This window comes from Podarcis cretensis, assembly GCF_951804945.1.
Source record: "Podarcis cretensis genome assembly, chromosome: 5".
Taxonomy (NCBI): domain Eukaryota; kingdom Metazoa; phylum Chordata; class Lepidosauria; order Squamata; family Lacertidae; genus Podarcis; species Podarcis cretensis.
This window is the reverse complement of record NC_137174.1, coordinates 44,735,334-44,758,840: the sequence shown is the minus strand read 5'-3', so window position 1 is coordinate 44,758,840 and position 23,507 is coordinate 44,735,334. Positions and strand designations below refer to the sequence as shown.

Genomic DNA, 23,507 nt, shown 5'->3' with positions numbered 1-23,507 from the left:
TCCACAGTGGTGGTTGATGCTCACTGGGATTGCTAGGGAAGAATGGAGGCAGGTGAAGCCAAAGCAGACTAATTCTAGTCTTGTCTCCATCTTCTGTTCTGAATTCCACAATAGCAACATGAGAATCAAGAGGAGGGGACAGTCACCGCCATCCAGTGGACTGCTTGTTAAGGAGGAAGGCAGACAGGTTGGTATGGCAGTGCGCCATTTGCCCCAGTGAACAAGATTCCACTGCTATTCTGTATCGCCATCATGACCAAGAACCAGCGAGAGATATTGTCCATGATTCTGAACTGGTCTAAGTACAACAGAAAATAAAATGGAGAGAGAAATGCAAAGCTTACAGGGAGTGTTTCCCTGCTACCTGTCTTAACATTTTGACAGGTCACACAGTAGGACTTTGTAGGTTGATCTGAATGCCTGGCAGTCTCATAGGGGTGTAGTTGGTCCTTCAGATAACATGATCTCAGAACTTTGAGGACTTTAAAAGTTCAAAACTGAAACTTTAAATGGACCTGGAAATGAAACTGGCAAAAAGTACAGAATTGGCTCCCACAAGCATTATTGCTGCTGCATTCTGTACCAATGGAATTTTCTTAACTGAAAGGTAACCACACATGGAGAGCGTTATTCTAATTCATTGTGGATGTAACCAGTGCATGAGTCACTATGGCAAGGTCACATTTCACCAGATAGATTCCAGCCAAACTCAATAATAATAATAATAATAATAATAATAATAATAATAATAATAAAAATTTTTATTTATATCCCACCCTCCCCAGCCGAAGCCGGGCTCAGGGCGGCTAACAACAATAAAACAGTACAAAAGTACAGCACAAACAACACTCTAAAATCATTCATTATAAAATTAATTCGTATCAAGCCACTGGCAACCATTGGGTCAGAGCTCTGCGGAGATTGCCGAGGGAGGGAGTCAGGCTGTGCGCTGGCCAAAGGCCTGGTGGAACAGCTCTGTCTTGCAGGCCCTGCGGAAAGATGTCAAGTCCCACAGGGCCCTAGTCTCTTGTGACAGAGTGTTCCACCAGATCGGAGCCACAGCCGAAAAAGCCCTGGCTCTAGTTGAAGCCAGCCTAACTTCTCTGTGGCCTGGGACCTTCAAGATGTTTTTATTTGAAGACCGTAAGTTTCTCTGTGGGGCATACCAGGAGAGGCGGTCCCGTAGGTACGAGGGTCCTAGGCCGAATAGGGCTTTAAAGGTTAAAACCAGCACCTTAAACCTGATCCTGTACTCCACCGGGAGCCAGTGCAGCTGGTATAGCACCGGGTGAATGTGATCTCGCAGCGAAGACCCCGTAAGGAGTCTCGCTGCAGCATTCTGCACCCGCTGGAGTTTCTGGGTCAGTCTCAAGGGCAGCCCCACGTAGAGCGAGTTACAATAATCCAGTCTGGAGGTGACCGTCGCGTGGATCACAGTGGCTAGGTCAGGGCGAGAGAGGTAAGGAGCCAACTGCTTAGCTTGGCGGAGATGGAAAAATGCCGCCTTTGTTATAGCTGCAATCTGCGCCTCCATGGAAAGGGAGGTGTCGAAGATTACACCCAAACTCTTAATGGACGGTGCTGGCACTAATTGCGCCCCTGCAAGAGATGGGAGTTGCCCCCCCCCCCAATCCCATATTGTCCCGTCCCAGCCACAGGACCTCTGTCTTCGAAGGATTTAGCTTCAACCGGCTCCCATGTAACCAGCCAGCCACAGCTTCCAAGCATCTGGTCAGTGTGTCTGGGGCCGAGTCAGGATGGCCATCCATCAACAGATAGAGTTGGGTGTCATCGGCATACTGATGGCAACCCAGCCCAAAACTCCGGACAAGCTGGGCGAGGGGGCGCATAAAGATGTTGAAAAGCATCAGGGAGAGTATCGCACCCTGAGGTACTCCACACACCAAGGAGTAGCGCGATGACAATTCCCCCCCCAAACTCAAGCTGTGGCCCCTATTGCAAAATCAATTTAACTAGGTGACCAGTTCTGGCATTGCAAGTAAGGAAAGGAAAAACCTCTACTAACTACTTTTACAGCAGTAGAACCCCTGAAGACTACTGTTCTTGGCAATCTTGAGATCACTTTAGGAAATTAATGTTTTTAACAGTTCTAGACTTTTGAATTGTTTGTTTTTAAATTGTGGAAGTGTTTGCCACCCTGGCCTTCTTCAATAAAACATACAAACGGTCTGAATTCACAAGGTTAGGTGCCTATGTTTTTCAAGGTATAACCAGAACATCAAGAATATTTTGTAACTTGTTTATTGGAATTGTGACTTGGAAATCATTCTTTCCCTCTTTCCAAGGATGATGCAAAACATGATTTAAACAGGAGCACACAATGTGCTTGTATAAACTGAGATACTTGATATACAGAACACTTGTCAGAAGCGACTAATTTGAAATGAACATATTCACAGCCTATGATCTAATATCCCATTTATATGCTATTATTCACAGTAGCAGAGAACGTACAATTACGAAAATCTGCATAAGGTGTAAAGTACATAGGAGGCAACCAATATCCCACCCCAAGTGTATGGTGGAGTGTCTCTGGAAGTCTGTTTTTAGTCAATGGGCAGATTTCATGTAAAGTGTCCAATCAGCACGAGGGTTTTCACTCATGCAATTGAGCTTTCTCTTTTCTCTTCCCTCTGCTCCCCATCTGAAATTGGCTCAGGGGCGTAAGAAGAATTCCCAGAACAGCACATAGCGGATTAGTCTGTCTGGCAGGTTGCAATGCTTGCACTGACCATAACCCGACATTGAAATCTACTCTGGATTATAGCAACATTGCTTACATTAAATGTGAGACTTAATTAGAAGGCAACAGAACACCTAATGCTTCATTATTACTATTTCTAAAACTTTTTTAAAAAAGCTCACATTTATCAGGGTACGATTAGACAAGCTGTTAACTGTGCTAGACAGCTACTATTACTGTCCATTTTAATTTGTATTTAGCACCACTGTTAATACAGTATAAAGGCATACATTAAGTGTCTTACAGGCCAGAGCTGAATATGACTTCTAATCCCAATGAATGTTACACCCACTGACAATAAGTTTTCATTTTAGAGATGTCATTTCTGCGAAATAGTGTAATATCCAATACACACAGCCTTAAAATCCGTCAGTTCTACAACTGGAGACTCCTTTTAATGCAAGCAGTGAGATCCTCTGGAGTTGGGCTACTGGCAATGCAGCTCACTGAGACGCCTTGAGCAGTTATAGCTTCAGCTGTTGTTGGACCTATAGCAGCAAACTGAAATGACACTCGTGTTAACACAGTAGAGACCGATACAGTATTGACTTCATCTCTTGCTATGTCAGCCAGCTGCCTGATAACATTTCCCCATGTAGATCAACATTCTAGCCTTTCAGAAATGTATTCCAAACTCATGTATGTATGTGGTTTTGGATCAAGGGCTAAAATGCATCCCTTTTCATTGGTCTTCAAGTTGCAATAAAGATCTATTGAACTTATTTTCTCATACCAATGAAGTTTGGACTAATAAATGTCAACGTACCCTCTTTAACTTACGTCTGGTACCAATAGCCAGCCTTGAAATTACATACCAAGCAAGTTCGCACTACTAATTCAAAATCCAAGTAGGGCAGGAAATTAAGCCCCATCTTAATATATGCTGTGTTCATGCTCAAACTATAGAATGGCTTTGCTCACACGTCATACTACCCATCTTTAATGGTTTCGTGTGAACATGCTGGTCTCTCCTGTTTTGCTCCTCCTTGTTGGAGCCACTTGGTTTAGCATTACATCCAGACCAGATATCATGGTTTGTCCTGCTCAAAGTGTAAACCATTACTAGATTGGGGTGTGGTGCAGCTGGGCAACTATTTGCACCCTGCCCCCACTATTTATCCCAGGCTGAAAGCAGCTATTGATGCCAATAGCGTTTTCAGGATGGTGACTTTCATCAGAACTGCAACATGGTGGAAAATATGATCTCCCTCTCTCCTTGTGTTGTGGCCTCAATACAAATCTCCACCCCCACCCGGGTGGTAAAATATAAACACATGTGAATATGCACTCAATGTCACAAGTGGTTGATAATTCATATTCTGCAAACAGTGAAGTGAAGAAATAAATCAAGTGAAATGGTGTTGGCTTCCAATGGCGTGCATGCCTTTGCTGCTGCTTTTCCCTGCAGTTATTCCATATGGGTTGTATATCAAACTCTCATTACTGTTTGGTTGCTAACACACTGAAACATCCATAGATTAATGTGATTCTGAGTCAGTAAATAAGTTCTGTATCCCTCGACACTATAGGAAAAACATGTCCCCCAATTCATAAAGCGTCTTTCTACAAAGGATATTAAGGCAATTGACAGTGAACAGTTGCCACCCACAGCACAAAGTTAAGAGACAGAAAAGCTTAAAGCAAAATGATAATCAGGAATCCAAGACCCTTGAATCAGAATTCTGTTTGAACCAAATGCAATATTACCTCTCCAACAGATTTGTACCTTAATTTGGGGAAAGAGATCACCAGCCAATTCCTGAATCTGCTTCATACAATATTTGACGCCAGATGGACTGAAAAACGTGATACTTGCAGGAATACCCTGTGGAAAAATATTTAAAAGAGAAGGAGAGCTGATATTTCTTCCTGGTTGAATCTCTTGATGTATGTTCAACCAGGGTTGTTTTTTTGTTTTGTATTCACCATGGCCACTTTGCAGCTTAAAAGTCGGTTCTGAAGTTGCTGCAGTGGATATTACAGCTAGTGGGGGGCTCTTACAACATGTACATATAGCAACACACATCACACTTCATTTGCTGTTTTGCCCAAGAATGCATGAAGTTTGATTTTTCCAGTTTGATTGGGAGGAGGTCACTAGAAGACCAGGCTATGTTTCCTGAAAGAAGTCCTTTTTATTCCTGTCTACAAACAGTTCCTCATAGTAACATAGTTACTTGAAGTTTTGCTCATGAACCTCACATTTCTAATTGTAATAGGCAACTGCGTAGCTTGGATTCTACAGTCAAGATCCCACAGCCAATATAACCTCTCCTTTCTAATGCACTTTTAAACAAACAAAAATCCTTCAAGGGCTCCCTTCTAAACTTACTCTGGGCTACTAATCCAACACCAAGTATATGTTCCACAAATGACCATGCAGAGTCAAGCATTCAGTTGTGTGGAAGACAGCCTGCTGTGGCATAAAAAATATACGTGAGCTAGAGAACTAATCTCAACAATGGCATTAGAGGAAGATCTCTCCTAAAAGTATTCAGCATGGAAAAAACAGAATCCCTTCAAAATTCCTACTTCCCACTGAGGGGCATGGGCGGAGATGGTGCAAATGAACAACCTGTGTTAATCCTTTACATTCAACAGAGTGAATTCCCTTAGAACAATAAATGCTTTACTGCAGAAAGGGAAAAAAAAGATTTTTCTACAAAAATAAAAAGTTTTAGGAAGTACAAGATGAAGCCAGTAAGATATAACCTCAAGTCCACCTAACTGGCAGCAACCCCATTTATTTTAGTAAAGGTAAAGGGACCCCTGACCATTAGGTCCAGTTGTGGCCGACTCTGGGGTTGTGGCGCTCATCTCGCTTTATTGGCCGAGGGAGCCGGCGTACAGCTTCCGGGTCATGTGGCCAGCATGACCACTTTATTTTAGTACTTTACTTTAGTAGGACCCTTCTAATTCTAGATCGCTGCCATAACCCCTAAAAAACCCCCATGAAGCTGGGAACAAAACACACAAGTTACCTGGAAGGTAAGATTATTTGATTTCTTTCTGTGAGTGCATCTAAAATAGGTTGAACATCTCAATTGCAGGAGGAAAAACGATATATGTCTATACCATTAGTGTGGTAAGAAATGTTCAAGGATTATATAACATAAAACCATCAATAGGTTTAAGAGCTATTGTGTTTCGTATCACAAAAATGTCTGGGGACCACTTCCATTTTTATCAAACAAATGCATTATATCTAAGATGACTAAAAGCACAGCCAGAGGAATTCTGCCTCCACAGCTAGGGGAGGGGGCTGGAGAAATTGCTTAAGCAGCTTGCTGGTTGTCCTTGGCAATAGTAACTTAACAGACAACCAAGGGAACGTAATAAAATTTATCATAATGTAGATAAATGCTCACTTGGGAAGTGAGATACCTGTTGTGAGAAATAATTCCTCAAGGAGTCTTGAAGATTAAGATGTTGAGTAGTTTGGTAAACAGTAAGGCCCTCTAGTGCAATGCCTGCAACAAAAACAGTGAAATATATTAGTGATTAAGCTTATCGGTTTCAGTTAAATCAAAACACAAACATTTAAACTGATGTCATACTGAGCATTAATACTAACATGGATGGGTATCTAGCATATGCTGCCCCAAATCTAAAAAAACAACCACCTCTGTGTTTTGACAACAAAATTATTTGGGGGAAAAATATTTTAAAGGTTTATTGTCATTTACAATAAACATGCAAAGACTTGCTAATCAAAGCATATGAGATAAACGGAACAAAAATCCCACACAACACTATGTACAAGTCTGGTGTAGTGGTTAGGAGCGGTGGACTTGTAATCTGGTGAATTGCGTTTGCTTCCCCACTCCTCCACATGCAGCTGCTGGGTGACCTTGGGCTAGTCACACTTCTCTGAAGTCTCTCAGCCCCACTCACCTCACAGAGTGTTTGTTGTGGGGGAGGAAGGGAAAGGAGATTGTTAGCCGTTTTGAGACTCCTTAGGGTAGTGATAAAGCGGGATATCAAATCCAAACTCCTCCTCTTCTTCTACTTGAATATTTTTCAAGGGCTAAAAAATGCAGGCACTGTAACTGAATATGCTATGCCAAAATAGCATGCTGAGTCATCATCACCAACCCCAGGAACCATCTTAATTGATTGTTGTGCTTGCCAGAGAAATGGGTGAGGATGACTTATTGTATATGGGGATGATGTATAGGTTCACTTATGCACCACTCTTCTGACTTCAACAAAGGCAAACATTGGGCACACACTGAAACTTTGCAGGCTGCATTAGGATGAACTTGCCCCTTGGACTGATCCAGGTTGTCACAGAAAGAGCATCAACATAAACTACCCAGTAGCACCACTGAGATGGCAATGTTTGATGGAGCCCACAAGTATGCAAAGCCGGTTATTGGTCTGATAATCGGCACTGTCTCTCATGCACTCTGTGTTCCTCAAATTGAAGGACCAAACTTCAAAAATACTTTAAACGATTTAAATCAAACCTTTCCCACTGAGCACTGTTGGAAGTGTTTCCCTTTTGAGAGCCCCGCAAGGAAAAAACAAAGGCAATGAATTGGGTGACTCCCCTGTTTGAAAAAATAAAATAAAAATATATTTAATTCATGAGGTCATTTTAAGCACAAAGTCCCCTAAATAATACTTTTAAACCATCACACTACAAACACACAGTGAAAAGTATGGTATGTGTTACTTGCACCCTTAAGACTACTGCAAATAAAGTTCAAGGCACATAGGTGTTTCACATACAGCAGAAGCTCTATAGCCTTTTTTTGTTATTAAAAAAACAGGTTTCCATTGCCAAGGCATGGATATTTGGCTAAAGAGTTCTGGCAAAAAGATAAATTGCCTTGCTATGCTCCATTTCTTTGCTATTCAACAGAGAGCTACCAAGCACAATGCTTCCAATCATCCTAATAAGTTTTCTCCCTCCCCTTCAGTCACTTGGCATTCCTCATACTTGTTTAGCTATTTAAAGACTCATTTCAGCTGAATAAATTTGCTGTCTGACATTCCACACAAAGGAAAGGTCAAGGCTGTCACAAGAAGGAACAGGGTGGTTTGAAAAATGTTCCAGATACAAGTTGTCTTATTGAGGATATATAACACACCCATTTTCTGGTCTTTAAAATGGACATTCACTTTTTTGAACCCCTACAAGTTCTCTTAGGGGAACCATCACACAAATGTCCTCAGACAGACCTTCTTCTTGGAGAACAGTCATCCTTGTATACATTCATACAACATATTCCTACTAATATGTTTTTTGTAAATCAATTTATGGAATTCACTGTTGCAAGATGTGCTGGTAGTCATTATCTTAGCTGATTCTAGAAATGGATTAAGACACATTCATGGAAAGGAAGTCTATTATTTGGCCACAAAAACTATACCTCTGAATATCAGGTGCTGGGGACAAAGAGAAGAGGGCTGTTGCCCTCATATCCTGCTTCCCAGAAGAATCTGTATGGCCACTGTTGGAAATTCAATTCTAGACCACATGCAGCAGGGCTCTTATACAGTCGTACCTCGGATATTGAACAGAATCCATTCCGGAAGTCCATTTGACTTCCGAAACATTTGACTTCCAAAATGTGGAATCATAGAGTTGGAAGAGACCACAAGGGCCATCGAGTCCAACCCCCTGCCAAGCAGGAAACACCATCAGAGCACTCCTGACATATGGTTGTCAAGCCTCTGCTTAAAGACCTCCAAAGAAGGAGACTCCACCACACTCCTTGGCAGCAAATTCCACTGTCGAACAGCTTCTTCAGAACTGATTTAGGAAACACCAGGCAGAAATCACATGGCTCCTACTGAAACCTCATCTCTATTCTACTCATTCTTCTTAAAGACACTGTTGTGCCCCCACCCCCCAGCACTAGATAGATAATATAGATTTATGTATATATTTCTGTTGCGTGCTTGCACATTCAGGATCAGTGCATACACATATTAAGGAAACATGTGTTGCACTTCTGAGCCAAGCTAGGAATGCCTGGAAGATTTGATCTGGATTGGAGAAAGTGGAGGGGTAAAACAATTTAAAATTCTCTGGTCCTACTATTTCCAGAGGATTTGCTTTTTTCCAAATTATTTTTAAGCCGAATAAAAGAAAGCATGGTTTGGGGTGTTTATTTTAAATGCTACAAGTACATTCTTGCCTCTTTTTCTTAAGCTCCTGAGTTTCCTTCAGGGTGAAGAAAACAGGCTCATTCCAGTAAAATCAAGCTAAGGGACCTTATTAGGAGTCTGCACAGATTTATCAGAATAACCTAATTGCAAACTGACGTTTTATTAGGCACCACAGATATGTTAGTAATAAATTACAGGAAGCAACAAAGGGCTTGAGACAGAATACAGAGCGTTATTTTGAGAGATAAAAGCAAAATATCTTAATATCAATCCTACCAAGGCTTGTGTCGGTTAATTGAAATGCCAATGTGATATCTGAAAAGTAATGCTAATCTTTTTAAACTTGTGTTTACAAAAATGAAGAAGAAAAAGAGTAACAGCCTGATAGCTCTGGCCAATGTAAGAGGCACCAGCCCCGGCAGTATCTCCTTCTTCTATAACAAATTATGCAGAGACATTAAATTCTAAAAGACCTTAAGATCTGTCTTGAGGAAAAAGACTAATACTACCTATTTAATTAAGGAGCCGGTTGATATATTTGCCCAAGCAACTCAGCCAAAGTCAGCTCTGAAGACAAGGAATCTTGAAAAACAATGCAACTATTTTCATACAGGTCCTACAGGATTCTGGACTTTTCATTGTCAACCAGGATAGAAAAATATGCATTCTTTATAGAGCATAACCCTTTTTAAAAGAAAATGTGTATGACAATAGAAAATGATAAAACAATAACCCAATCGTTGAAAAATGTTATTCTGCTTACGGGAACAAATGTATTCAGCTAGTTTTTCAGCATTCCCAGAGCTCTCTCCTTGTGATGTGAGACCTATTTCAGCCACTGAAAGAAAAAGAGAGAAATGATTCCTTAGGATGAGTTGAAAGTTCTACTGAGTCAGTGAGGATATTCATATTTTAAAAAATACTTTGTGACATTATCATAAATCAATGTTTAAAATGCACTTTATAGAGATACATACTAGTGAGAATTATAATTTGTTATCCAACCACTTGATCGACTTCATGGAAAACAACGCAACAGTACAGCCACGGAACAAAACAGGATTCACCTTTGTAGCTCAGATTCTGATAACTGGAACACTGCACCAAGGAGTGCACCAAATACCTTTTTGATCCATAGTAGCCGAAGCAATGCAACACAAACAAAGGTATAGCAGCAGGGCTTTGCTTCCACTTCTATTCAAGATGCTCCTACATGGGTAGGGGTTCCCCTGCCCATCTCTAAAAATTGCCTGTTAAATAGAAATGTTTGCTAGTGTGTTGTAGGACTGGAATTAGAGAAACAGGTTCAAACTGCCATAAAGGGCAAGCTAGAAATGTGTTAAATGACAGCTTGCCCTTGAATCCTCCTATCTCTCATTGTAGTAAGGAGGACACAAGTATTTTGTGTGTGTGTAAAGAGAAAGTAGGAGTTTGTGGTAGAATTAGGAGAGGGGTCTATCTGGAAACCTGGGTTCAGAGTAGAGGGATTTAAATGTAAAAACCCAGCACCCTGTGTTGTGCCAGGAAGCATACTTGCAGCTCATGCTATCAATTGAGCATTGGAATAACAAGCTCTCTCAATCTCACAGCAGAAACAAGGTGCACTGCAGCAGTTTGCAGGAGCTGCAGTTTCCAAAACAGTCTTATTCAAACCACATTACAGCCATGAGTCATAGCAGAGCACAGCATATATACTCTCCGTTTCCACCTCCTGACCTGCACTGCTAAACCTAGAATTATGCAAGACTGATGGACCTTTATAAAAGAGAATGAGCTGAGTGCCACTAGTGGTTGGTAACACCACACTAAATTCTCAGGTGGTCCATCCTGGAGGTTTCACACAGATATTAAGTGAAATCAAAAGCAGATAAAATGTCCAGAAGAACCAATGGGGCTGCACTTTCCCTGGAGGTCCCTAGACTGACCAGCAAAACCAGAGCAGTATCTATTTTATGCTCGAGTCAGACGGTCCCAGCAGGACTCAAAAAGGCCATGGAAACTCTCTTCACTTAAGAGTGTGCTCAGTTACCTTCTCAAAGAATAGAAAATTTGAAAGTGAACAATAATTTTAAAAAATATTCTGGGTCAGGGGAGATTTTTTTTTTTTTTAAAAAAAAGAAAACATCTGTTTCTTTTAAAGAAGATGATATTCTGCCTACTTCGAGAAGGTCTTTAATCCTGAGAAAAAGAGGCCAATTTCTTCCAGCACCCAAGGCTGTAATCCAAGATACACCTAACTGGGAATAAGCCCAATGGGGCTTACATCCAAACAGCCATGTGCCAGGCACCCTGTCCCATCCTCAAGCGAACCTAATCAGAAGTGATCCGATATATTTTCACAAGATGGTGAAGTTCAGTCTGTAAGTTCAGTTTCTATTGGCTAGAACCAATGGATCTACTGCCCCTTACAGCAAGCAGTCCAAAAGGGCTCCCAAAGGTATGATGTCCTCCCAGACTTACTCACACCACCCACTGGTTTAAAGGACCTTGTTAGGTGGGCCTTCTATAGCTGCTCTTGCTCATATGATTGCTTGCTCCCTTGCTCCAATCCCAGAAACTTGTGCTTCCTGCCTTGACAACAACCTAGGCTGCTTATGGCTCAGCATTCTGGCATGAGTTTAGATTTGACCCATTTTCATTTCCTGGTCAGATGCTGGCTGACAAATCCTGCTGGCTGACAAATATTTTGACCATTAAGAAGTAAATAGTAGGGAACTAGAAATAAGCATCAGTATCTTTTGCAAAGTATGGCGTATAGCTTTTTATTAATATTTTTATAGGCCTTTTAAAAATGTGGCTTACCTAGTTCAGCTGTAGCTTTTCCTACCACATAAATGGATTTGGTATTCCACTTTTCTCTCAGAGAATTTTTCCAAACTGTGAAACGTTAAAATTATGTGTAAGCATTTTGCAATACAGTATCAATACTAAAATGCTGATTTGGACATGCCCCACCAAAGAACGTTTATTTGAAAAATGTGTGGGCTCAGCAAAATATTAATAACTATTACTACAGTATAAATGTCAGTGACTATGCAAAGCAAACAAAAATGTGTTTTTGTTCAGTACTCCAATATGCTTCGAAAATATGGCTGAATAGACGCTTCTTTCAGTTACTTGTCTGAAGCTGCTTTCTTAATCCATATATTTAGACTGCTTCCAGATGGGTGTTCATTGTGGGATGGGTGATGCTCATGGACTCAGTTTTTTCACAGCGTCCACATGACGCTGCTGGCATCAAAATACTGACATTAACACAGCACTGCTCAAAAGAAAAGGAAGTCAGGGCATATAATAAGTTCCTAAGCAATGCATTGAATTAATACCACCACTCATAGGTAACTGCATATCCCAGTACAAAAGGATGTGGTAGAAAACTTCTGAAAATATCTGATCCAGTGAGTCACTAGGATTGCAATCCTAACTCCACTTAACTGGGGCAAGTCCCACTGAATTCTGTAAGTCTTCCTTTTGAATAGACATGGTTAAGATTCTGCTGTAGGATGATAAACATCCCCCCCCCAAAAAAATGATGGAGAATTCTAATAGCCCTTCAACTGTTTATACACTCAAGGGCTTTTTTTTGGGGGGGGAAGCATTTTAAGGCATATACAGTGGTTCCGGAGCCCCGTTCGCATCCTGAAGAGAATGCAACCCGTGTCTGCATGTCTGTGCAGATCGCGATTCGCCGCAGCTGCGGATGTGCATGACATCATTTTTAGCGTCTGCGCATGCACAAGCAGCGAAACCCGGAAGTAACGCGAATGTGTTACTTCCGGGTTGCCGCGGAGTGCAACCCGAAAACGCTCAACCCAAAGCTACTTTAACCCGAGGTATGATTGTATCTCGAGAGAAAAGAGTAAAGTAATTCACCACATTTAATGGTATTGTCTAAATTCCCACTTACCTTTTTTTTTAGTATTATCATCCAGACATAATCTGAAGGCTTCTACAGCTCTTGGGCTGGTAAAAATTAGTCCAGAATACTGTTGAGGGTGAAAAACCTATTCATCAACAAAAATTGAGAAAAATAAACGTAAGTTAACAATGAGAAATCAAGCACAATAAAAAGTCTTCCATCTGCTGCTTTTTAAAGCAAAGGCTCCTGGTGTCCTTAGTAGTATTTTCACCAAATTATTAAGTCCTGCATTAACAATACTGTTAAGTCTTTTGTGTGTTTGTTTGTGTTTTCTATGGTCTGAGTTCAACAGCAGCCCTATCATTTTACAATATAACTTTGACATGTTGGTGGCATGACCTACAGCTGACTTCAGGTCAGTAAGAAAACAATTGCTTGATGGGACTTCAGAATCCAAGACTCTAGAGTTGTCACTGAGTGTCCACAGCCTACTGTAAAGTTACCCCAGGATAGCAAATAGATGTTATTGTGTGATTCATTGCCTAAAGGGAAATGTTCCTTGAATAACTGACAAGTGAATTTTTGATATCACTGTCTGTATGCCTGCCTAGTCATATTCTTTCATAAGGAGGAAATCATGTGTGTTTAAGTTGGGCAGCCTCAAGAACTCTAAATTTTGAGAATCCTTGTCGACAATAATAGACTCATTGCTTTCCCCATAACTAATGGGGCAGGAAAAATTATTGTGGAACATCATAATAACTTCAACTTTCTCTCGGCAGAATCAGTGAGGTGTAGAACAACAAACTACCGCTAAAAATCTGATGCTCTGCTCTGCTGAACTGAGGCAACAGCTTACAAGATTAGAAGAATGGATCTCAGCACCCGCAGATCAATACGAAAACTAGGTTCTAGCCTTAGCCTTTGTACACAAGCAAGGCCACATTTTACCAGATGAAACCTGACCCCTTAAAACATCCACGGTATGCTGTAGTAAATGGAGTTCTGGTGAAGCTTCCACCAGCTTCCCAGGGATCTTGGTTTCCCCTACAAAGCTTAAAGGATGCCATAGCCATACTCAGCCAGAATATGTAAATAAGGGATCACCAACATGGTGCCCTGCAGGTGTTGCTGGATTCCAACATCCATCAAGCCCAGCCCTCATGGCCTATGATCAGGGATTATGGAAGCTGTGGCCCAGCAACATCTAGAGGCCAGTAAGTTGGCTACATCTTATATAAACCCTCAGTGTAATTATGTGTCCAAGTCAATTACCATGATCCAAAAAAATAGCCCTAAACATATAACTAGGGCTTTCCTATTGTAACCTAAGGAAAGGAAAGGAGCTCTGTGCACTCTCAGAACTTCACTGGCCATAGCCAGCAAAGCAAACTCCAAGGACATTCAAGACTCTGGACTGTAGCTCACTGTCTTGGAAATGTGAAAAAGCTTAGTCTGAAAAAGAAATATTACTTAAGCTTAAAAATACCATTTATATATAATTCAGTTACATAGTTTAGATACTGATATGGCTTTATAGCCTAAGCCTTCAGCAAGCGTCTACAATTCCAACTCCCATTATCAAGCATATTTGTTTGTATGCTTGTGTGTGTGTGTGTGTGTGTGTGTGTACAGAAAGAGTGAGAGAGAAATCTCAAGATTTGTTTCTTTTAAGCATCTCTTTAGAGTACTATTTATATAATGCAAGTGTAATTACAGAAATAGCACCATCCGGACACTAGCTCAAGGGAACTATACCTGTGATCAACTGTGGTTCATAATCCTAGCTGTGCGCATAATCAGACTCAAAGCTGGCTCACTTACTGATTGGTATTTTTTTCTACATCCCAGTAGCTTTGTTTTTGCAGCTGAAGGGTTTGGCAAGAGATATGCGAAACGAAAGATTGCGCTAATAACCTGCCCCAGAGTAACCTCCAAGAAAATAAAATGCTTTTCATGCATTTACAGTGTGCTAGGAAAGACACACTAGCTTCTATGCCCCTATTTAAATGGAGGTTAGCAGCTCTTTTCTTAGCTTCAGAAGCATGTGCTCAGCTAGTAATGAGGTTTAATTACTCAAATTTATAAACAAGTAATTAAAAAAAAAATTTCCTTTAATCCTGTGGCAGAAACAAGTGTCCTTGTCAAAATGGTAGCATCAAAGCAGGATCACCCACAGCTCAACTCATTGCTATTTTGTCATCACACTACCTAGTATTTAAAGCTCTGTTTCAGTGACTGACAGGCCCTATAAGACCATTCAGTTCACAAGCTCATAAACATGCTGAAAAAAATATTCATTTAAGTCACTTAGATACCTAAAAAAGCAGGATTTTTTTTAAAAAAACAATTCTCATATTTTTATCTAGGTTGTCAGGGCACTAAATTCACCTTTGAGATTTAGGATGCAGCTTTAAACATATGTAAGTAGGAAGCAACCCTTGGGGCAATGAATGGGACCAACTTCCAATGAAGTATTCTTTGGAATGGAGTATAAAATGGTAAAAGAAATAGGGCTCTTACAGTTCCAAAATGCATGTGTTAACTGAGCGTCACATCTAAAACCCCCAAACTGGTAAACAAAAATCATATTCAAAGAGTATAAAATTTCTTCCCAATCCTCCCCAAGCAAAACAAAACATGAATGGCAAGGACTTTAGATAAATTCAGTATGCGTGCAGTATTTGTACGTGGACACATTTTTCACCATTGTTAGATAGTTGTCTTTGCAGGAGTATCAATTCTCATGGAGGTCAAGCAAAATAGTAAGGTTTATCCTTTCCTCCACCACGGAATATAATTACCAGACTGGTCTCTCCGCTGATACCAGATGCCCCTATGGCCAGAAGCAACTGAGGTTCAAATAGGGCAGAGACCCCTTCTAGTCAACATAATGCTATATACCATGGCAACCTGCATTCCTAATCCAACAAATGGGTTTTTAAAAAATTAGATGTTTTGTTGTTGTTGTTTTTTGCAGAACAGGCTATTAACAGAAAGAGAATGTTAAGACTTACCCTTTCAGAGAAAGCTTGGAGAGATGTAAATTCAAATGCTAAAACTGGGATCAAAGTTGCTTCAAGCCCGTGCAAACCCAGTTCCTATGAATGAAAGGACATACAATTTTGGGATAAGGATTGACACATTAAAATTATTCTTAACATTTAAATCAGCAAGGTAACTTAGGCTGGGAGTAAATGTCACTGAAAACAATTAGATTTACTTCTGAGTAGACATGTATAGAATTGTACTGTTGTTTAGTGGTGACAGCATAACTTAGAACAAATCATGATTAGGTAAAAAAAGCAAACTTCTGTTTTTATTTAAAAGCCAGCTACATTGGACCAAGTGCCTTAAGTTAGTGAAAAAACGCCCCTGCGTGCATAATATGTTCATAATTACAAGGCTTATGCTAGAGAACATGCAACAGCTGCCCTACGGTGTAAAGCAGTTGTCCTTCAAAACAGGCCTACATTTGGTTATATGTAGACTAAATAGCTTTGCTGTCCTTGAAATCATGCAGCCCACTTTAAGAATAATTATGGAACTTCATATCTGCATGATTCCCTTATGTACTTCGCACACCGGTCTGTGTGTAACATGGATAAAACACCAGATTATTGTTGCATGTTTCCTAGCGACTAGAAGTGGTATTTTAATGTACTCTTCATACAAGTGAAATGAAACCCCAAATAAATAAATCAATAAATAAACAAACCGCACAGCTGTTAGCTTGGTTTACACCTAATGCCAAACCATGGTTTAGAATCATGAGGAGCAGCTGCAGGAAGACTTGAGCTGGCACATGCCTTCGTTCCCCTTCCATGACATGGCTGTAAGCTTCAACAATACATTCAACATTACATTCAACTATCAGAAATGTGTTTTTCCTTGTGAACCCCTATCTTGCTTCAAAAGATGCAGGCATTTTTAGCGAGGCCACTTCACATCTTAAGGTATTGTGGGGGTATATGGGAGACAGCTATATTTTACACCAACATATGCTTCCTTAGAATCCAAACTATATGTTAACTACCGAAGCTGTACAGATCAGTTCAAAAACAATGCTGTACATCATCTATTTTCAGGAAACAATTCCTACCAGACAGAGAAACATGACCAGTTTTTCCCCCTGTAGCGGAGAAGCTTGAATATATGAAATCTGAGAATATAGTACACTTGAAGGGTATATTATTAACCTTCTGGGTTACTAACTTTAAGCATTCCCCTCCAGCCTACAGCTAGCTTAAACTGCAAACGACTCTTTCCAGCGACGTAGCGGGAAGAGAGGACATCTATCTGGCGTGCTGCCCCAACCTGGCAATAGGTACTTTTTCTAACAATGCAGTTGTACCCTATTTATGATCTGCGGACCAGTGGTTGTCTGTGGCTATCTGAACAGGTCCATTAACCTAAAATGCAGAACTCAGTTAAGTTGAATGACAATTCAGATACAAATATCTAAATTTAATCTCTTTCAAAAGGTTACTTACTTTTATATATGGATCTGGTCCGTTTTCACTTTCTTTAGGCTCTTTCAGCAACAGAACTTTCATTGTTTACTGGAGAATACAAAAACACAACACAAAATTGTATCTAAATTGGATCTAGAGGATTCAATGTCTGCATTAGTTGAATATCACAGGAAACAGGACAATTAACAAATGCACTGAAGGGCCGTTGGTTGCACAGTGAGTAATCAGCTAATGTGCATTCTCTGGGCATGAACATCTACCCTGATAAGGCGAACAAAATGCATGTTGCTTTCAAATGATATGGCAAGGAAAGTAAGAGTGATAAGAAAGAAAAGGCATTCATTTTGCTTTTAACTCTACTACATACTAGTGCTAAAACGACAAACCTTTTTAAAAGTCTGCCAGACCAGTAGGACTGCAAAATTCCATGTAATTGTTGAGAGAATTATTTTCCAGTACAGCTATCATTTAAAATATTTGCACATGCACTCCCTAGAAAGGCTACCCTGAATTATTTTGTTGCCCTGCACAAAATGGGTAGTGCTGCACCTGCCATGATTTCCGACTACATTCCTGTTTAAATATCAGCCTGTAAATAAGTAAACCCCTCCCTCCCCACAATGCACTGCAGAATTTCCAAATCTGCAGAGTTCCAGCAAGGGACACCACTCTTTTGCTTTAAATGTATTCTGAAGAGCGAGGGAAAGAACCTGCCAAATCCATATCCAATGAAGGTTCTCTGACATTTTCTTCACAAATGTAATTGTGGCACAGGCTGCAAACCACCAGGCACACTAGCTCAGGTTCAAACTACACAAGCAATGTATCCAGGTGTGCCAATTTTATTTATACAGGTCACTGACCCAAGTCAAACTGCACGCAGAATTTACAATGGAGATTGCATGCTTGATAGTATCCACATATAAAAACCTCTTGTACAGTGGTACCTCGGGTTACATATGCTTCAGGTTACAGACGCTTCAGGTTACAGACTCCGCTAACCCAGAAATATTACCTCGGGTTGAGAACAGAAATTGTGCTCTGGCGGCGTGGCGGCAGCAGGAGGCCCCATTAGCTAAAGTGGTGCTTCAGGTTAAGAACAGTTTCAGGTTAAGAACAGACCTCCGGAACGAATTAAGTTCTTAACCCAAGGTACTACTGTACATGGAAAGCTTAGACACATCAGGACAAAGTTAGTTGAGGCTACAGACTTTTCTTTGACATGTGACCTTTCAGTAAGATGAGTTTTACATGCATGCATTTTTAAACCAGCAACCCCTCTGTATTCTGAGGTAGTACACTAAGGGAACAACCCTATGGCTAGATCTGCTGGAATGTGCAGGGTTAGGATCCAGCAGATCTCCAGCCGAGCTGGGAGGCTCTTGGCTCAGCTGGGCTATGCCTGCATAAGTTCCCAACTCCAGCTCAGCCAAAGATACACTGCACTAAGTCCTTCATCCCAGCTCAGCAGTTACCCAGCTGGCTGAGCCTAGTGGAATTTCAGCTTGTGTAAACCCAGAGGGGTGGAACTTAGGCTGGATCCTAACCCAGCACAGTCACATGACTTGGGAACACTAAGTTAAGCTGACAAAAAGGATGATGTAACTCAAGTTCTATTTTAAAGTCTTGTTTTCCCTCTGACAGGCTTTGGTCAAACCCAGCCAGCAGTAGCCCCACACCTGATCAGAGTTTGGATCTGGTACTACACCAGCGTAACTAAAACTGGCTTCTCATTCTTAGGACTGCTTCCTAGCACAGCTGTGTCTGCTCGTTTGAATTGGTTCCCAGAGCATCTAGGTGCAACTGCATTAAAGGGTCACAAATAGGCCAAGCTCCATCACTAGGCTAACTGTGGAATACATGCGAATGTTGCATTATATTTAAGTTAATCGGTAGGAACTAAACCCTACATAAAGTGAATCAATTGTGAGGCAAAGTGGTCCATTAAATTGTACTCAAGTCTCTCTCCATCGTGTATCTTACTTCACCACCGGGAAACAAAAATAAGTATCAGTGCAAGTTTTCCAAATATTTTGTAAATCAGCATTTCAGGTATTTATCATTTGAGAAGCTAAATATATTTCAAAATAGACAAATTAAATGGAAACATCCCATGAGCTCAGAGATAAATTAATTCAAACCATAACCTAAATGTTATTTTCACACTGATCCCAGAGAGTGCAGTGTATAGAAGACAACTGATAAAAGGATGCATGCTTTTGAGTTTGAAGAGGGATCTTTTGCCAGGATAAAAGAACAAAGGCATTCTGAGTACAAATATTAAGCTGCAACATAAATCATTTCTTGAAAAACAAAACACCCAGCTTTGAAACCTGTAAATAAGCTGGTTGTTGACCAAAGTCAGCCAGTTTAATGGGACTCTGAAAACAACTTCCGGATTTAAAACCAAAACCAAAACTCTATTCAAATCCACAGGCAAGGCTGGAAAAATCCCCTAAAAATGTAATGTGGATACCCATTTTCAGGGGATAGAATGGATATATACAGTGGTACCTCGGGTTAAGAACTTAATTCATTCTGGGGGTCTGTTCTTAACCTGAAACTGTTCTTAACCTGAGGTACCACTTTAGCTAATGGGGCCTCCCGCTGCTGCCGCACGATTTCTGTTCTCATCCTGAAGCAAAGTTCTTAAGCCGAGGTACTATTTCTGGGTTAGTGGAGTCTGTAACCTGAAGCGTCTGTAACCCAAGGTACTGCTGTACTGGGTTTCCAGCACAGAGGCAGATTTAGGGAAGTGCAAATGGTTCGCCCACATTGAACGCAGAGCCAAGAAGGCGTCACAGGGGGCACTAGAACAATGACGAACAACAGAAGGTGAGAGGCAGGGGAGGGGTGCCAAATTTTGGCATCACACAGGGCACTGCTGAAATTTGGAAGCCCAAAGTCCGCCACTGCCCAGCATCTAAAAAGGCCTTGGGCCTAAAGGCTGGGAAACACATTGGTCCAAGACGTTAGAGAGCTGCTACCAGTTAGAATAGGCAAGACTAAGGCTAGATAAATTGTTAGTCAGACTCCGTATGACAGCTCAATACCAAATTTAATTATACAGCTCTGGTGCCTCATTACATAATAGTGATTCTCAGGAATCTATCCCCCATATTGTAGCTATACAGTGGTACCTCGGATTAAGTACTTAATTCGTTCCGGAAGTCCGTTCTTAACCTGAAACTGTTCTTAACCTGAAGCACCACTTTACCTAATGGGGCCTTCTGCTGCCGCTGCGCTGCCAGAGCCCGAGTTCTGTACTTATCCTGAAGCAAAGTTCTTAACCTGAAGCACTATTTCTGGGTTAGCGGAGTCTGTAACCTGAAGCGTATGTAACCCAAGGTACAACTGTATCTTAAAAATTTGTTGCGTGGTTTGCAGAATCTAATGTCAAATTAACTAAACACTCACTTCCTGGAAATCAATACGTACTCTGTTTTGAACTTTTGTCAGTTTCAATATTTTGAAGGTATGCTTACTTATCTCATTCAGCCTTATGCTTACTTTTCATACAGTACACCTGAGATGGCAGGCATGTAATGGAGAATTACACTTTGACCCACATATTGCCCATAGGGGCTACATCCGCAGGCAAGCATAACATTCATTTTGGCCTCCAACCATCAACGAGAAGCCTATGGAAATAGCTGGTTGTCTTTTCTTTTTAAATACCGACAGGCTTAATTGGAAAAAACACCAATTACAAGGTGACACAGACTGCATCAAATATAGTGATGACCTCATATGCCAAGGCTCTCCTGTAGGTGAGATAGTCCTGGAAATAGTTCGGACTCTACATCATTTGAATGCATTTTTCCTTTGCAATTGTGTATCAGACTAAGTTATCACTACAAGTCTAGGCATTATGCCATCCCAACAGATGTGCATGAATATAGGCACCCAGGAAAGAGAATGTGCATGCCCAATGAGCTAGCTCTCAGCCAAAATGGCTAAAAACAGCTGTCACTTGCTGAGTTTGTGTACCAAAGGCTACAGGAGTGCATTATCATCTTAAACTCTCTCGCCGCCACTCACCCCACCGCCCAATTACAGCAATATCTTGTTTTTCAGTCAATTGAGAATTATATAAGGAGATCCTGCTGGATCAAACAAAAGGCAGACAACCAAATCCCTATGTGAAGCCCACAAGAAAGACCTCATTGAAACAGCATTGTCCTCTCCTGCACCTTCCAGCAACTGGCATTCAGAAGCATACGGCTTCCAGCAGTGGAGGCAGGACACAACTCTCAAGGTTAGTTGTCACTGATAGCCTTCTCCATGTTTTTGTGTTTAATACTCTCTTAAATCCATCCATATTTCAAGCACTTGTAAATGAAAATTTATTTTGCATTGTTGCATCCATCATTGATCTCTCTTTTTTTAATGCTATGTATCCTGTTTTATATAAGGTTTCAAATTCCACAGAAACTATAAAAATACACTGACAGTTTTGAAAACTTTCTCAGTGCTATTTTGACACAAACTCTTCAAAATCAAGGAAGGATTCTCCACACACGTGCTCTCTTGCAAAAAAAACCCTACTACTACTAATAACGGTAATATTGTTGGTCAACATCCTATCCACAATCTCAGGAACAGGACTTTATGTTGCTTTTGGCAAGGCTGCACTACAAAATATGAGTGTTAAATCAAAGATTTATGTAACTGCAGAGCATAGGATAATTGGCACAAACACATCTTTAGGCAGGCTTGCGAAAAACTCCTCCCTGAAATACTGGAGAGTGGCTGTCTGTCAATCTTCCTCTGCGCCACCATTGGCTATGGTCATGATACACACTAGTATGTACTTATGCAAGTAGATACTACATTCCAATGCAAGTTGACCACTGGAAGCCAAAATTCTGCATCAACTTACGTATACAGCAGTATATTATCTGCCACCAGTACATTATCTGCCACCAGTACATTATCTGCCATCAGTACATTACTGTATCTGCCATCAGTAAATTCTACAGTGGGGTTGGCTAGCCTTTTCTGGCCAGGGACCACATGCCAGCAATGAATGTGGCAAAAGCAACAAGCCATTGACAAAATAAATTGCACATGGAAGACTAAAAACATTGGAAGACAAGTTTAAAAATCTCTTTCAAATGGGTACATGAACTTATTTATTTATTGAGGAAAGCAAAGGGCACAGTGCCATCATTTCTAAACTGCCTCATGTGTACAGCTGTCAACCAAACAGAAGGGACTGTGGAAGTTCTGCTTAGAAAGAAGTTATTAACATTCTTGCAAGTTAGCTGAATACTGCTCAGCAGCCAAGCCCCATGGAGCAATATTTCCACCACGAGTGCATCCGCAAGGACCCTGAATGGCTGTGGCTAGCATCTTATGTCTGGATCTGGGGCTTTTAAGCGTATAAAGCAGCATAGTATGAGGCAATTTTTATTTCAGAAATAAAACTGTGGTACAGCAGAGCAAGGACATAGTACCTTCAGTTACTACACAGCAGGGCCGATGAAGTTCTTTCCTGGGGCACTATTTGCCATTTGTCTACATGCCAAACAAATAAGCCTCTCTCAAAGAGAAATAAGCTAAGCAGAGGAAGAGGTAGGTTACATTAGCATGCATGGCCAAGCTGCCACTTTTATTTCGAAAAATTCCTAAGTCCTTTTGTTATTACCAACCAAAATGTCACAAAATCGTGAGCAAGCTTTCAAGTTCACCAGAACTCTTCATCAGGCTGGATGTTAAGCAAAGTGCTGGGAGGCGGGGCAAGAAGAGAATATGTATGTGAGAAATTAATAATAATAATAATAATAATAATAACGAAAAGCTCGTTCGTAACCAAAAGCATAATATCTTCCTTGATCAAAACATCGTCTTATAGCGTATAAGCCAAACGGACTGCGGACCTAAGTTGCTCCCTGACTATTAATCAAAAGGAAAGAGGGGGAAGCACTCTGCCCATGGCCAGAAGCTCTCGTTTCAGTTACATATTTACCCCAGCGCTCAGCCCTGGCACTGGGAGCAATGCGCTGCTTCTTCCCAGGCAGGGCTTGGCCCCTGAAACTCCTGTCTTGGTGCCCAAAGCTCCACCGCTGGCGACCCCCGACGTCCCCAGGGGTTCTCCTTTTCCGAGGAAGGGGCGGAGGGCTAATTCTGTTCACGACCCTCGCAGCCGCAGTGCCCCGCCTTCCTCGAGCCACTCCAGGCGGCACCGGGGCGCCCCGCCCACCTGCGCGCCCGCGCTCACCAGCGCCAAGAGCGCGGCCTTCCTTCCCGGCTTCCGTGGCCGCGCGGCCTTCCTTCCCGGCTCGCG

The 23,507-nt window shown here is 41.2% G+C and overlaps 1 protein-coding gene and 1 long non-coding RNA gene across 4 annotated transcripts; one reads left to right on the top strand and one right to left on the bottom strand.

Annotated features, from left to right (window-relative positions):
- Nucleotides 1–2,246: 2,246 nt before the first annotated feature.
- Nucleotides 2,247–23,501, bottom strand: UROS (uroporphyrinogen III synthase). Of its 3 annotated transcripts, none has more exons than XM_079977159.1 (10): nucleotides 23,442–23,501; nucleotides 17,237–17,305; nucleotides 15,761–15,844; nucleotides 12,792–12,888; nucleotides 11,687–11,761; nucleotides 9,648–9,722; nucleotides 7,234–7,317; nucleotides 6,149–6,234; nucleotides 4,491–4,589; nucleotides 2,247–3,265 (listed from the first exon to the last, which is right to left on the bottom strand). In XM_079977159.1, the coding sequence occupies exons 2-10, from the start codon at nucleotides 17,297–17,299 to the stop codon at nucleotides 3,140–3,142; spliced, it is 789 nt and encodes a 262-aa protein (XP_079833285.1). In that variant the 5' UTR covers nucleotides 17,300–17,305; nucleotides 23,442–23,501; the 3' UTR covers nucleotides 2,247–3,139. The 3 variants fall into 3 exon arrangements, with proteins under 3 accessions (XP_079833285.1, XP_079833284.1, XP_079833286.1); XM_079977158.1 differs by lacking the exon at nucleotides 23,442–23,501 and adding an exon at nucleotides 23,190–23,435; XM_079977160.1 differs by lacking the exon at nucleotides 23,442–23,501 and adding an exon at nucleotides 23,190–23,435 and having other exon boundaries at nucleotides 3,127–3,265; nucleotides 6,133–6,234.
- On the top strand, nucleotides 17,312–22,106 carry LOC307216685. The gene is made up of 3 exons (XR_013839269.1): nucleotides 17,312–18,170; nucleotides 18,396–20,053; nucleotides 21,296–22,106. It is a non-coding gene; the product is annotated as an uncharacterized lncRNA (long non-coding RNA).
- Nucleotides 23,502–23,507: the final 6 nt, after the last annotated feature.

What these genes read in the sequence shown, in the direction of transcription:
- UROS (XM_079977159.1), bottom strand. Translation starts at nt 17,299, where the DNA reads ATGAAAGTTCTGTTGCTGAAAGAGCCTAAAGAAAGTGAAAACGGACCA. An exon ending in GACCAGATCCATATATAAAA is followed by an intron (nt 15,845 to 17,236) that starts GTAAGTAACCTT and finishes TTTCATTCATAG; the next exon opens with GAACTGGGTTTGCACGGGCT. An exon ending in AACAGTGCTCAGTGGGAAAG is followed by an intron (nt 6,235 to 7,233) that starts GTTTGATTTAAA and finishes TTTTTGTTGCAG; the next exon opens with GCATTGCACTAGAGGGCCTT.